Below are 15,511 nucleotides of genomic sequence, written 5' to 3' on the forward strand. Positions count from 1 at the left end.
AAAGGCCAGTGCAAACATCCAAGATAGGGCCTTGTTTAGATTCCAAGTTTTTTCACTCTCTCTCCATCATATCAAATCTTTGAACACATGCATGGAGTATTAAATATAGATAAAAAAATAACTAATTACACAGTTTGATTGTAAATTACGAGACGAATCTTTTAAGCCTAGTTAAACCTTGATTGGAGAATAATTGTCAAATACAAACGAAAGTGCTATAGTGTCAAATACTGATTCCTAACACTCATCTGAACAAGGCCTAGGTCCAGCCCGCGTCCCACAGCCAGAGGCCCAATGACGCTGCCGGCACTGGTCAACTCAGCACCACCGGCGGGCCGCAGGCAGGGTAGGTGCTTGGCTGGGCCAGATCGAAGAAGAGGGGCCGGTCGCTGTCGCTTTTGGTCTGGAGAACTCACACATGCTCAGCGTTCAATCCTCCCGCCGTCACCACGTGATTATCGTGCCAGTGTTGATGCTGTATTCGATCCATCGAGAATCAGGCATGGTACTCCTGATCCCGACTCGTGTGGCTGAGGAGCTGACTATTTAACGCGACATTGTCGTCATTGGTCCTTACCGACGCATCATTGCGCACTGGTAGAGTGGTAGTATTTGTTTTTTTTAAGAAAGGACGGCAAAAATTTTACCACGATTTCTATTAGACGAAGAAAGAAAAAAAGCAAGTGCCCGTTAAGTTTTTTAAATGAAAACTGGGCCCAAAAACTATACAACTGAGGAGAGTATTTCACTCATCCTACACCACTTTGATATAGCGGACCGAACAACTATCATAACTCACGCCACTACTTGCTCTAACTTGATCGAAACGACCCAACTAAAACAACTCAACTAAAAAACAAAGGATAGAGGAAAAAACACGATGACCAGCTGGACACATACCAAACAGCTCAGACGGAAAGAGAAATGCGGAATTGAAAAGCCTAGAAAAGACGCTAGAAGCGCCGACAAGGTAGCCCGTCATGGGAAGGCTTTCACCTGCAACATCCAGTACGGTAGGAGGAGAGGTAAGAAAAGACGTCTCAAAGAAGGGAACGGCGTCCGCAAAAACGTCGTCGTCCAGGCTTTCACCCCAAACTCAAGCATCCTCTAACATCGTTGCTGCCAGAGACCGAACCGCACCAGAGAGGTAGAGTACGGTGATGGATGGGCGGCAACCCCACCTGACCACCGCCTCTGGAGACATCGGCCGGGAGAAGCGCCGGAAGAATCCCGCCGAGGTGTCCACCCTCCGCGCGGAACCGACAAAACCGGCCAGCGGAAGAAGAACCGGACAGCTCCGCCTCGGAAGCCATAGCCTGAGGAAGGGGGAAGATAGATGGCAGGGAGAAAAGGGCCAGGATCAGAAGAAGCCCCAGTCGCCCAACCTATCAACGATCCAACCCCCAACCCCTGTCGAGCCTGCCTTGCATCACCCACACCGCACACAGCCTCCAGCAACCTCCGCCGGCCCCAAGCCGCCCACTCTGCCATGCCACACAGCCGTCGTCGTTGTCGCCGAACTGGGAGAGCCTGGTGTGGCCCGCTCGATCGACGCCCGCCTTGCCACCATGACGCGGCAGAAGCGAAAAAACAAGCAGGTCACCACCGTCCATGCCACCACGGCATTGACGTCGCACGACCAGTGCAGCCGTCTACATCACCATGAGGTCGGACGGCGCCTGGCTGCACCACCACGCCACCAATCCGCATTGACACCACCGCACAGCATGCGCGACAGCCCACTCCATCGTGGCCCGGGCACTAGTGCCGCCGACCATGCAGCGCGCGTGGCCGGCTAGGACCGGATCGGTCGCCCCACCTCCGGAGCAAACCGGTCGCCGCCACAGTCGCCGCACCCAGCCCGAACTCGTTGTTGCAGGCCTGACAACCTTGAAGAACACCAGATCCGCCCTCTAGCAACCGGATCCGTCATCCCCCAAGTGGATCTGGCCTCGAAGTAGTAGTTGTTTACGGAGGAATTTTCTACTTTTCCTAGTGACGCGGGATTCTCCTACTGTTTTAGTATTCAAAATTTAGTATAAATTTTTATTAGTAAATACCTCCTTGTGAGCACTCTCTTGTGCTATGACTAGTGTCATTGTTTTACTACTATTTAGAAAGAGAATTCCATCGTATTTTATAGGGTGAAGACCCTGAGAGCACGCCCTATCATGCAGATGCACGCGTATGAACATCCATGTCAACTTTTTTCTGTAGAAAGGTCAATGCATTCTTAGCCCTAAATCGCATCGCGACATGAATGATCCTCCTACGCACGACATAGCTAGACTAGTGATTTGCGCACGCCCATGCACGCGAGAAATGGCCGAAAATCTATCTGGGAAATGGCACAATGCTGACAATAACAAATATTATAGACGCCTAACTAAAATTGAGTCACCTAACTGAGAGCTGTAATTATCAACGATGATGAGATACTGTTTTTTAGAAACAAACGATGAAGAACACAACAACGAGCATATATTATATGAAACATGGAGTTTCCCATAGATGTTCAGTTTGCCAGAATGGGCAGCGGTGGATTGACAGCCATACTGGAAGAAGGAACAATGGTTTCAGTTAATGCAGATGGTGGTAACTCTTGCAACATTGAGTGTAACATCAATTTTTAAGGGTTAAATGCAGGAGAATAATTAATATTGTACCTTCAATAATCCAATGCAGGGAAAGATTGTACCTGAGATACCTTCAGAGAGCTAACCATTTATCTAAGCCCTTGCTGTTCAGTCCATCCTAAATATTTGACAGATCACCCTGTATATTTGGCTAAGATTGTAAATGTTAGTGCTGCATCGCATATCAATTGCCAAAAATTGTGAAAGATTTGAACAGGAGTATGGAAAAGCTTATTCTGAAACTGCTTATAAATGATGCTGCTTTCTGCAACTGCTTGCTGGAAGGAAGAAAGAACCTATCAGATAAACAAAAGGTGCAGAATTCCCAAGAGGAAACTGTAAATTGGTACAATAATGCTTTTTGAGCCATTTTGCTAAGAGTGTTTTTCTGATTTTAGGAAACAACTCTATTTTTCATATCCATGGAAAAGAATTAGGAGGCACTGGGAAGAGCTATGTATTTTCTAAAAAAGAAATGGCTTCCCTTTTTAGATTTCTAGAATGAAATTACACACACCAGCAATTAAAGAAAGTAGCATAATATAAGGAGGTCCATTTCCTTTACAGCAAGGTGATAAACTAATATGTAAGATGTAAGGATTAATTCTTTACTGCCAAGCAAATAGGCATGTGAGAACTAAGAACTTATCCAGATTTAAGCATTAGTTAATTACACAGCCAAAAACAGACTCAAAGCTATATAAGAATAGCTCAATTTGTTATCTATTTTGCCATGCTATATCAGGGAAAACATAGAGGCACTGATCAAGCCTTATGAGGGTGAGCACACACCAGAACCTTAGTTCCAGATGTTTCAAACCTGCTAAAAAGTGGATTTGCAAGAAAGTGGAGATGGATAGGAACAAATACATCACTAGCAATGGGGTGTGCTCAGTAATAGAATAACCAACAAATTATGTGAAGCAAAGACATCACCGACAATGGACTTATGCTCAGTAACAAATGCACAAATTGTAGGAACTAACGAAAACAAAACAACACATGCAAAAGAGAATTGCTAAGATATAATGGCATTGTCATCACAGAAGTAATGCAAATAGCAAGAAATCATGGAAGAATGAAATAATTAGTCATCACTGCACAATTCCATTGCCTCAGTCTTAAAAAAGTTCATCATTGCACAACCCCAAAACCTCAGTAGGTAACATGAAGAATGAAACAATTAATCATCATTGTATAACGAAGGATATCAGTTATGCGCATGATCCGCACATTTAAAAACAAGAGAAGCGCAAAATCCGATGGCCTCCTAGGGGAAGGGGGCCAAAATCCTCGCAGTGAGAAGAGGGAGCCAAGGGAAGGGGAGGGAGAGGAGGGGATAGAGTGCACCTCTGCCATGCGCAACAGGCCAGATGCTCCTATGTGGGGCTCCTCCAGCAATGAAGGCTGGCGAGCCAGATCCACACACGTATCTGGCCCCGGCGCTGGCAAGGAGAGCACGCACCGTACAAAAAGGCCTTTCTGAGCACAAAGAATTCACTCATGCCACAACGAAGAGGAAGGAAGGAAAGCCTCACATCCATTATTACACAGAGATCTGGTGAGGGGACGAAAAGATCCAACAGAACGGTGGGATGGACAGATCTGGTAAATGGGCTGAAAAAATAGAACGATTAGGCACACTTTATTGTTTGTTGTAAAGCAATGGAAAATTCAAAGGGTCAAACCAACCACACGAATTAAGAGTTATCTGAACTAATTATGGTTAGACCTGTAGGTAACACCATGACCAAACACTCAGAGCTTAGTATTTTAAATACGCCATGATAGCCACATATGAGGAACATGAGTCTTTGAGCAGCTCTATTAGCAAAATTGGGAATGCATATGACATGTAGCAGAGTTAACCCAACAGGAATGTTTTAATCTTCTTAGCCCTCGTCTTTTTTCCTACTCATAATAATAATGATTCAGTAAGCATTTAGGTCTCTCATGTGCTGTTTTTATACACTGATTTCATATTGGTTAATGTTGCAGGAGCTGATATACTTCCCATTATAATCAATCTATGAAGCACATCCATGGGACAGTACTAAAATGCTAGGTGAATTTATGAAACGAGCGAATAGCAAAAGAACTTCCATGCACATTACTGAACATGAAACCTAAAGGAAATGATCAAAGCATCACTTTCAACCTTGCAGGACAGTAAAAGAACAACAAATGGCACTACTGGTATTTCTGTGATCTCAAACTTTTAATAGTGTACCTAAATATGTACCAGCGATTAGTAAGCTAACATATAGTATGCAACCCAACTAAGTACCTGAGTAGGGTCATGATGTTTGTTACATACCAGATAATGTTTTTTTCCAAGTGGTTGGCTTGTTCTAAGATTTTACAATGTGCATATAAATTGTATCAAACTAAAAATTCAAGGTTTAATCTGAATGAAAATTTTAGCACATGGTAGAAGAAATATGATAAAAGCAATGGATCAGGAGCACCTTGATGCAGTTACACCTGCTGATAGCCCTCAAAATGCACCCATGGAATGAAGTTGTCTCAAAACAAAATTCTTGCACAAGAATAAGAATCATTCTGAGAAACCTGGGCAAGCATTAATAAAATAATTTAGGTAAAACTTGATGGAATCAACTGTACTGTTGAGGAGTGAACTCCTTTTTTCTTCGTCTAGACGGATACTTCGTACTCAGTAAATAATCTAAGGAAACCAGCAGCATCATACAAATTCGCAAAACGAAGCAAGTTCGTTGAGGATGCTATAAATTATGAACAAAAACTTTATCAAACAGGTAAAAGAATGACAAAAAGAAGGGAACAAAAACACCTTGATGTTGCTGCACCTGATGATAGTCCTCAAAATTGGCCTATGAAATGAAGTCCTGTGTTGAACCGAAATCACAACACAAGAATAAAATTTGTATTGTGTATCGTCCTTTGCGTCACGCAGACCATGGCGCACAGCCTGCTCCACCGTCGGGCTCAGGAACTGCCACTCCCGCCACTCTAGCAAATGGAGAAGATCGATGAACACCAACAAATAGGTAAAATGATTCTAAAACATGTATTGCCGTAGCAAATGTTTAAGTATAACATCTATGCTGGTCAATATGGGACGAAGGTAAATGTGAGGCTGCAGCATGGTTGCCTTACAAAATAAAACCTTTTTTTAGAATGAGCTCGAAGAAATTAGGTCTTATCTGGAACCTCAACAAAGAGCACTCGCCTCTCAAACTAGAACAAATTCACACAAAAAACTACATACATGTCTACATGAGAACATTCAGGCACAAAATTGAAAGGACGAAAGCCATGTCATCTGCTGTAGTAAGCATTGACCTATCCAATATTTCTTAACTTGTTTAATACATTAGTCTGAAAAGTGAAAATCTAATACTGAGGAACATACATGAATAAATTAAAATGGTTTGTACAGGGCTCGGTATTGACCAATGCGGCACTTGGGGAACATTGTGAGTGATTGAAAGGAGGTGGCCTTCTGGAAACAGATTTGCATCACTTGTACCAGGAATGTAGGAAAAATCTCACAAAAAATTGGTAACTGCACCAAGAATCTGGGGCTCCCGCCACCAAAACATTCAGTAAAAGATGGCCAAGAGACATGGAGGAGATGGGAGGTTACCTCGTCGGCCACGCAGTCGCCGGAGGGACAACAACCTGCCAGTCGCCGCCGCTGTCGCTGGCGAGCGCATCCACACTGGAGAAGGGCACCGCCGCCGGGGGCTGGGTCGAAGCTGGCCCGCCGCGACCCCTAGCACAGGCTGCTAGGATTTCCTGTAGCACCTGCAACACATGAACACACACGGAGCAGAGGGAGGAGGCAGCGCCGGGGGCAAGCGACGCCGGCGGACACCGCCGGGGCCCAGTCGCGAGGGGAAAGGAGGAGGAGGAGGGCGCCCGCAGCCGCCGCGCTCGCCTGTGCCAGCCGTCGTTGGCCTGTCCGTGTCGGGATGGAGAGGGAGAGGGAGAGACCGATGGGAAGAGGGAGAGGAGGCCAGCGGGGTGCAGGTCGCGGCCGTGCGCCGCCGTCCTGCCCGCGCGCCGCCGCGGAGGTCCGCTCGCTGCCCGGGGGGCGCCGTCGCCCTGGGCGTCGCCGTGTCGGGAGAGATCAAGAGAGGATGGGGAGAGGTGCGTGTTTTTTTTTCGGAGCAGAAGCTGTGTCTCCCAGTCTGTCATTTCATTGCACGTCGATGTAAAAACTCAATTTCTCGATCTTAAATACAATGATGCGCAATCATTTTGCATATTCGAGAAAAAATCATATAAATGTAATATGATGTTTAAAAAATAATAGAACCTTTTTTGTCGGATTTTGATCACACTTGGAGCTGATCCCCACTAGAATATAACAGGGAGCAGAGTGAAGGAGAATTTTTAAGCTCCCAGCTCCTAATATAAATGTACAAGTGATTATCTCCTGATCCCTACCTGAATTAGTTGGCATTTTAAGTGTTTGGCTAGTTGGAAGTGATCACTACTACATAAACTTTACCCGAGGCGGGCGTTTTCGGTTTTCCGCGGCGGGCAAAGCCGTCCGCCGCGGCCTAGAGGCCACGGTAAATCGTGGCTTAACCGCGGCGGGCGGCGTTGCCCGCCGCGGTTAATCGATTTACCACGGCGGGCGGTGTAACGTGCTCGCCGCGGTAAATATACTTTTACCACGGCGGGCAAGTTAGGATGCCCGCTGCGGTTAATCATTTTAAAAAAAACAAAAAAACCAAGAGCCCGTCAGCGAGCCCGTTCTCAAGCCCACTAGCGAGCCCACCGGCGACGGATCCGGGCTTCCCACGGCCGCCACCACCTCGCCAGTCGCTCGCAGGGGACCACGCCGACGCCTCCTCGCGGATCCCCGTGCCTCCTCGCGGATCCCGCCGCGCCGTGGGGGAGGAGGTCGCCGCCGCCGGATCCATGGAGGAAGAGGTCGCCGTCGCCGGATCTAGAGAGAGGAAGAGGGAGGAGTGAGGGAGATGGAGAGAGGAAGAGGGAGATGGAGAGGAAGAGGGAGATGAACTCACTGGATTTGAAACCCTAGCCCCGCGCTGTCGTCGTTCATGGAGGATCCGTGGGGGAGGAGGAGGGCGCAGCCGTCGCCGTCGTCCCGCGCGCCCTCGATCCACTGTCTGGAGGCCTCGCGCGCCCTTGGAGGAGGCCACCGACGGGGAAGGGAGGGACCGCCACCGCCGACGGGGAAGGGAGGGGTCCGCCGTGGATCCGGGCTGGCACCACCTTCTTGCACAGCCGTGGAACCACGCCATGACCGCCTCCTTGCGTTTCCTCCGTCGTGGATCCGCGCCGTGGGGGCCTCCCCCGCCGACGAGGGAGGGAGAGAGGAAGAGAGGGAGGGAGCGCCTGAGCTCCGAGGGTCGCCGCCGCGTGCGAGCTCGGAGGGCCGCCGCCGCGCGAGCACCCGGGAGCCGCCGTCGCGGGGTGGCGCACGGCGAAGGGAAGAGAGGAGGAGGCGCGCGGTCGCGTGAGTCGGGGATGAGAGAGGGAGGCGGCTGGGGATGTGGACTGAGGCTAGGGTTCACAAGTGAAGTGCCACTTATATACGAGCCCAGTAGAAAAGCTGAGATGGGCTTCTTCTGGGCTGAGAGTTTGGGCCTTATTTTTTAAAGCGGGCTTTATAATATGCCCGCCACGGTAAATCGATTTACCGTGGCGGGCATCTTAAGACGTCCGCCATGGTTAATAGGGTATTTTTCGTGGCGTGCATCTTAAGACGTCCGCCACGGTAAATAAATTTACGGTGGCGGGCAAAAGAGCCTGTCACGGTAAATAAAAAATGTCCGCCTCGGTAAATCACGGGATTAACCGTGGCGGGCTAAAATGGACGCCCGCCTCGGAGGCCATCGGGGGGGGGGGGGGGTGTTGTCGCGGTTAATCATTTGTGTAGTAGTGGATTCTCTTCAGAGAAGTTATAGCTGGAACTCTCTCAAAAGCCTTTAAGTCCCAAATAAGTTGGGGTAGGCTAGAGTTGAAACCCAGCAGAAGCAATTAAGGTTCAGACACGTAAATAGCTGTCTTCCAAGCACTCCTATCTAAGGCTAAGTCTTTGGGTATATTTCATCCTCGGTGTTCTAGTGGATCTAGAAAACAAATTAGGAGATACTTCTCTCATTGTCATCCATCTCTATTCTCTCATTTTTAAGCTTTCATAAATAGTGCAAATTTGTATAGGAGACTTAAAAAGGGCGCTCCATGATCCGAGTCGTGGCAGTGGGGACTTAACGAAATTAATTGGCCGGAAAGTTAGATATTCAGAGGTGGTGTGTCATGTTAATTATGTGCGGTATTAATGACGAGAGAAGATCACCACCAAAACGAATTAGAAAGCCACTCTCAGACGCGCATGCGTCATGTTTGTTATAGAGAAAACCGTGACATTCCTGGTAATCTGTTTAACAGAAAACACTAGTACTAGGTTTTCTCAGTCTAAGAAAATATAAGTCGGGTCCCAAAACTTCGAATCTCAAGCCTCTATTCAAGGCCAAGGCACCGCACGGCACCGCAGAAACATACACCTCACTACCTCAGCTCTCAAGCGCGCAGAATTTAGTTACACGTACAAATGCCTACACACAGTGCTCTGCAACTAGAAGTGCCAAAGGCTGCCAACAATGGCACGCCGTCGTTCCTCGCCGACAAGTCGGCGAAAGTCTTCCTCGCCGGCCACAAAGGTATGCTGGGCTCGGCCATCCACCGTCGCCTGGCCGCCCTAGGCTTCACCAACATCGTCGGCCGCACCCGCGCCGAGCTTGACCTCACGTGCGAGCCCGCCGTCCAAAAGTTCTTCGACGCGGAGCAGCCCCGGTACGTGATCCTCGCCGCGGGCAAGGTGGGCGGGCCTCCACGCCAGCTCCGCCGCGCCGGCCGACTTCATGACCGAGAACCTGCGCATCACCCTCAACGTCCTCACCAGGGCCAAGCCGGCAAAAATCAAGGCCCTGTACCAAACTCTAAAATGAGGCCTACCTTCCTAAAAAAAATATGACTGTAAATAAGATATATGATACATATCACACTAAGATATATCAAAAACCGTACCTATTCGACTTTTGCTTTCATAATCTTTAATTGAAGTACATCATTCTTTTAGCGTTCCTTAAAATGAAATCTTCAATGATATACTCATAATCAATCTTCTCCAGCAATCCACTCTCAAGTGCTATTGTAGCCAAATCATTAAGTCTTTGTTGTGTCATTGTCGAACGCAAATATGACTTCAATAGTTTCAATTTAGAAAAGCTTCGCTCTGCCGATGCAACAGTCAACAGAACTCTATATGCTCTATATGCAATACTTGCATTGGGAAAACAGTCATGCCGTTTTAGGAACTTTGGAATTTCAACATGACCCATATTTTCTTTAGGAATGAAATCTTGAAGAAACTTCAACTCCACATACAATTTATTGACATCAACATCAGATTTTTCATCTTTTGTAAGGATAGCCCCAAGATTATCACAAGAAGATTTCAAACTCGTGTCATCCAATGACTGTAATGTTTCAGAGGTAAATAAGAAACCAAAATTTTGTTGGTAACTCTGGTATTGTTCAAATCTTGTTGTAAGTGAGGAAATTGCTTGATCAACAACAGGTAAAAAATAGCTGATTCTAAATAGCTCCTCTGTAGACTGTGTACCAGCATTTATGTCATCTAAGTTCTCATCAAAGGCCCCGTTCGGCTTACTCCATATTCGACTTGTTCGGCTTGTTTTTTTAGCCGGAACAGTGTTTTCCTCTCATAACAATTCAGCCGGAACAGTGTTTTTCAGCCAAGATTCAGTAAACCGAACGGGGCCAAAATGTCTCTTTCTTTTAATTTCTCTTCTTTTACGAAACGTTGTACCAATATCCATCTCAAGTGCAATTCCTTTGACAATCTCTAATGCTTCTAAGAAACCAGTTTCCCTATAATCCTTGAAGAAAGAAATCAACCCTTCCATTTTCTCAATAGCAACATCAATAAGCATATCCTTTGCTTGCAAGTGTTTGCTTACTAAATTAACGGCATATAATACCTCATACCAAATGACTATTGCCAATATAAATTCATACTCTCCAAGTTCATTGTTTGCCAAGCCCTTAGCCTCACTGCTTGTTTTTGGATCATTATCAACATCAGATACCTGAAATTGAAAGGAAGAAAATATGTGTTATAGTTGGAGATAGCCAAAATAAGTACATCATTATCAAATATCAATACAACAATATTGGGTACCTGAAGTAGAGCCTCTCGAATGTCTGTGCACTGAAATCTTATAGCTTTAACACTTTCAACATGACTCTCCCAACGTGTAGCTGATACTGACTTGAGAGTCAATCCTGATATGTTATCTTTTAGAATCTGCCATTTCTTAGTAGAATTAGCAAAAGTTGTACAGATGCGTTGGATGATTCCAAAGAAATCCTTAGCTTTACCATAAGTCTTAGCCATATCACAAAGTGTTAAATTAAGGCTATGGCAACCACAAGCAGAATAGAAAGCACGAGGATTTACATCCAAAAGTTTTTTTACCCCTTTATGTTTTCCTTTCATATTTGACCCATTGTCATAACCTTGTCCTCTCACGTCATCTATATCAAGACCAAGGAGCTTTAGTTCATTCTCCAGCGCATCAAAAAGTCCTTGCCTAGTTGTATCGTTGACATCCAAAAATCCTATAAAGGATTCTTCTATGCGAACATCACTTGAAGATGAGTCAACATATCTTATAATTAAAGACATTTGTTCTTGGTGGCTTGCATCAGGAGTACAATCAAGTATGACAGAGAAGTACTTTGCACTCTTTATTTTCTTAATAATTTTAGACTTAATAGCAGAAGCAAGCAAGTGTATCAACTCATTCTGAATCTTAAAATCAAGATAATGAGCTTGAGTTTCCTCACTTGTAATACGACGAACATGTTCTTGAATAATTGGGTCAAATTCAGCCAACATCTCTACCAATCCCAAGAAATTCCCATTGCTATCTTCATATAGTTTGCTATTAGTCCCACGAAAAGCAAGATTATGCTTGGCAAGAAATTTAACAATGCAAACAATTCTGAACAAAACTTTTCTCCAATGGTCCTTTTCTTTCTCGAGTTGTCGTTGAGCGGCTTTATCAATAGTTTGATCCTTTTGCAATCTACTACGCAACTCATACCAAGTTGCCATACTCAAAACATGATTTGGACTTGTTTCATGCTCTTTAAGTCTACTACCAAGATGTATCCAATCATTAAACTCCTCATTTGCCAACTGACCTTTTCGATGGCCTTTTGTAAATAATTTACAACCAAAGCAAAAGACCCTATCGAGTTCCTTAGAATAGACAAGCCAATCCCTATCACAATGCTCTCCATTTGATAAAATTCTTGTATAGAATAATGCAGAAAACCTTCTAGCATATCTATCATTAGGACCTTTCTGAATTGATAAATCTCTTCTAGGGCCCTTCTCTGCTAAAATATCAAATTGTTTATGATCAAGGGAATCCCAATATCTAGGATCAAATATATCAGGCTGAAAGGAATCATTAACATCCGCAATTGGTGAAGTACTATTGGCCCCAATGTTATCAACATTGTTATCCATTTCAATATCTGTGTTATCAATAAGAACTTCCTCGACCCCAACAATATTTTTTGTCTCCATCTGACCATCTCTAGGATCATTGTCATCATTATCGGTGGACACTTGTGACTCTTTTCTAACAAATTTATCCATAGCCCCCTTTTGAGATTGAGTTAAATCCTCTATTCTTTGTTTTTTCTTACGCTTTTGGTAACCAGATTCATACTTTCTAGACCGATTTGCAGAAGACATGACTACAATCTTGTATCGAAACACTAGATAATCCAGATTCAGAACAAATATAACTAAACACCTAGATGGATCAATATTATATTAGTCATTATCCATCAATGTTGATTAAAATATTGAAAATTAATTGCATCAGAAATCATATTAGTATACCGATCTGCCACGAGGCGCGAGACACGAGACGGACTGACGGATCACCGATCACGGACGAGACGGGATCTGCGAGACTGCGATGTGCGCGAAGTGCGATGGAGTCCTGCTGTCCTGGCGTCCGGGAGTCCTGCCGTCCTGGCGTCCTGCCTGGCCGGCGCGGCGCCCTGCAGTCTGCGGATGCGTCCTGGACGCCGATGCGGCGCCTGGCTGCTGGCGTGATGAACTGATGAATTGATGATGCGACCTGCAGTGCTGTACCATCGCGGTACCTGTGCCTGCGATGCGAGACAACGAGAGGGCCAGAGGGGCAGGGCATGCCACTTGCCGCTTGGGGGCTTGGGGCCTTGGGCCTGGCCGCCTGCCATGTGCCATCGATTGGGCCTACTATACACCTACAGGCCTGTACAGTACATGTACATCTATACCTATACTACACCTGACTGGTTGGTGGGCCCCTCCTATTTTGGGGCGCACGTGCTTGTGCTCGGCCCTGGTCCTCACCGCCGTGCGCCGCTGCGGCACCGTGCACAAGCTTCTCTTCCTCGCCACCTCCGCCGTCTACCCCGTCGACGCCCCTCCGCCGATACCGGAGTCCGCGCTCCTCACCGGCCCGCCGGCGCCGGGAAACGAGTGGTACGTCCTCCAATCGTCCATGGCGTCAAAGCTTGCACGAGCATGCATGCATGTACGGTCGTTGCGACATGCAATTCAATTTGACGAAAAATTTACACGGCATTTTCAGGTATGCCATCCCCAAGATCGTGGGCATCAAGATGTGCCAGGCCTACCGCGCCGAGCTCGGCATGGACGCCATCGTGGCGACGCCCAATAACCTGTACGGCCCGCGGGACCCGTTCCCGTCGGAGAGCTCCCACGTCATCCCGGTGCTCATCCGCCGGTTCCACGATGCCAAGGCCAGCGGCGCCCCCGAGGTCGTCGTGTGGGGCTCCGGCCTCCAGCTGCGCGAGTTCACGCACGCCGACGACGCCGCGGACGCCGTCGTGCTGCTGATGGAGACGTACTCCTGACCGGAGCACGTCAACGTCGGGAGCGGGCGAGAGGTGACGGTGAGGGAGGTGGTCGGGTACGAGGGGCGGGTCGTCTGGGACACGAGCCGGCCCGACGGCGTGATGAGTCGGCTGCTGGATAGCTCCAAGATGGCGGCGCTGGGGTGGGAGCCCAAGGTCGAGCTGCGGGATGGGCTCAAGAAGCTGTACGAGTGGTACCTGCATGGCCGCGCCCCAGACTTCGAAGCATGATGAACTGATGAATACGTAGACGTACTACAGAACTGCGGCTTCGTTTTACAATAGTTAAACGATCACGATACACGCGCAGATGAAGAAAATATTTGTGAAAAGACACATGAGTGTAAGCAGGAACTACGGCGCTAATGCTCGGGAAAGAAGAAGAAATGCTCAGTAACGATAAGTGCTTCTATAACAGAAAACGTATTAAGGTTTTACAGTTTTCATGGACCCCTTTCTCTCTCAATCCTGATACTTATACGGGTCTACTGTTGCCACATGGGCCCGAGCACCCTGGGATTGGGCCGAACTCGCCGCTTGGGCCTTGGTGGAAGCAGAGCACTGCTGCGGACGCTGCCTCCAGCAGGGTCGTCGCGGTCAGTGGATGCCGAGGCAGAGCCGCTGCTGACATTCCCCCCTTCTTGTGAACTGGCTTGACCCCAAGCCGGAGCCCGTGGAAATTGGCGGCGAAGCTCCTCGACATCCTCCCAAGTGGACAGCGACGCTGGCATATGAGACCATTTGACTAGAACTTGATGAACAGGGTGAGCACCAGTGGACCAGCGCCATTGCAAGAAGCGCTCGGGAACCTGAAATGCAACCAGTTCAGACGGCAAAGAAGAACTAACAGACTACGAACCTGGAGAGCTCTTGAGCAGCGACACGTGAAAAACGGGATGCACTGTCGTGGCTGCTGGAAGATCCAGGAGATAGGCTACGGCACCAATTCGCTTCAGAATGCGGAAGGGCCCAAAGAACTTGAACGAGAGCTTGTTGTTTGACCGAGCCGCCACTGAGGACTGCACATACGGCTGGAGCTTCAAGAAAACCCAATCACCCACATTGAAAGAGCGCTCGGAACGATGCTTATCCGCCTATTTCTTCATGCGAAGTTGAGCACGCTCCAGGTGCTGGCGGACAAGACGTTGCATCAGGTCCCGATCAGCAAGCCACTGCTGAAGATCAGGGACAGGAGCAGCAGATGAGATGTTCAAGCCCAAATGCCTTGGTTGACAACCATACAACACTTCAAAGGGTGAGCGTCCCAGAGCCGAGTGAGTAGATGTATTGTACCAATATTCGGTGAGGGTAAGCCACTGCGACCACTGGTGAGGGCAGGCGTGAACGAAGCATCGAAGATACGTCTCCATACACTGATTAACACGTTCGGTCTGCCCGTCCGTCTGTGGATGGTAGGCAGAGCTCATGCGGAGGTAAGTGCCGGCCAACTTGAAAAGTAACTGCCAGAACTTGCTAGTAAACAGCCGATCACGATCAGAGATGATAGCCAATGGCAACCCATGCAACTTGTAAATATGATCCAGAAATGCTCTCGCAACAGAGGCAGCCGAAATCGGATGGCGCAAAGCCACAAAGTGAGCAAACCTGGAAAACTTGTCCACGACCACCATGATAACATTGGCAAACCCGGAGAGAGGTAGCCCTTTGACGACATCCATAGAGATGACTTCCTAAGAAGATTTGGGAATCGACAGGGGTTGGAGGAGATCGGGATAGCTGCTGCGGTCCGGTTTAGCCTGAGCACAAACAGAGCAAGACTGCACATATTTAAGGACGACAGCACTCATACCAGGCCAATAGAAGAGTTGGCGGACTCTAGCCAGTGTGGCAGGAGCACCCGAATGCCCTCCGATAGCACT

The 15,511-nt window shown here is 47.5% G+C and overlaps 2 protein-coding genes across 2 annotated transcripts; one reads left to right on the forward strand and one right to left on the reverse strand.

Annotated features, from left to right (window-relative positions):
- Nucleotides 1-11,095: 11,095 nt before the first annotated feature.
- Nucleotides 11,096-12,354, reverse strand: LOC136524354 (uncharacterized). The gene is made up of 2 exons (XM_066517758.1): nt 11,161-12,354; nt 11,096-11,101 (listed from the first exon to the last, which is right to left on the reverse strand). Exons 1-2 carry the CDS (start codon nt 12,352-12,354, stop codon nt 11,096-11,098), a joined length of 1,200 nt encoding a protein of 399 aa, XP_066373855.1.
- A 748-nt stretch (nt 12,355-13,102) lies between these two features.
- On the forward strand, nt 13,103-13,966 carry LOC136522728 (putative GDP-L-fucose synthase 2). The gene has a single exon (XM_066516538.1). It carries the CDS (start codon nt 13,287-13,289, stop codon nt 13,629-13,631), a length of 345 nt encoding a protein of 114 aa, XP_066372635.1. The 5' UTR covers nt 13,103-13,286; the 3' UTR covers nt 13,632-13,966.
- The last annotated feature ends 1,545 nt before the right edge of the window (nt 13,967-15,511 follow it).

The sequence above is a fragment of the Miscanthus floridulus genome, chromosome 18 (assembly GCF_019320115.1).
Source record: "Miscanthus floridulus cultivar M001 chromosome 18, ASM1932011v1, whole genome shotgun sequence".
NCBI classification, from domain to species: domain Eukaryota; kingdom Viridiplantae; phylum Streptophyta; class Magnoliopsida; order Poales; family Poaceae; genus Miscanthus; species Miscanthus floridulus.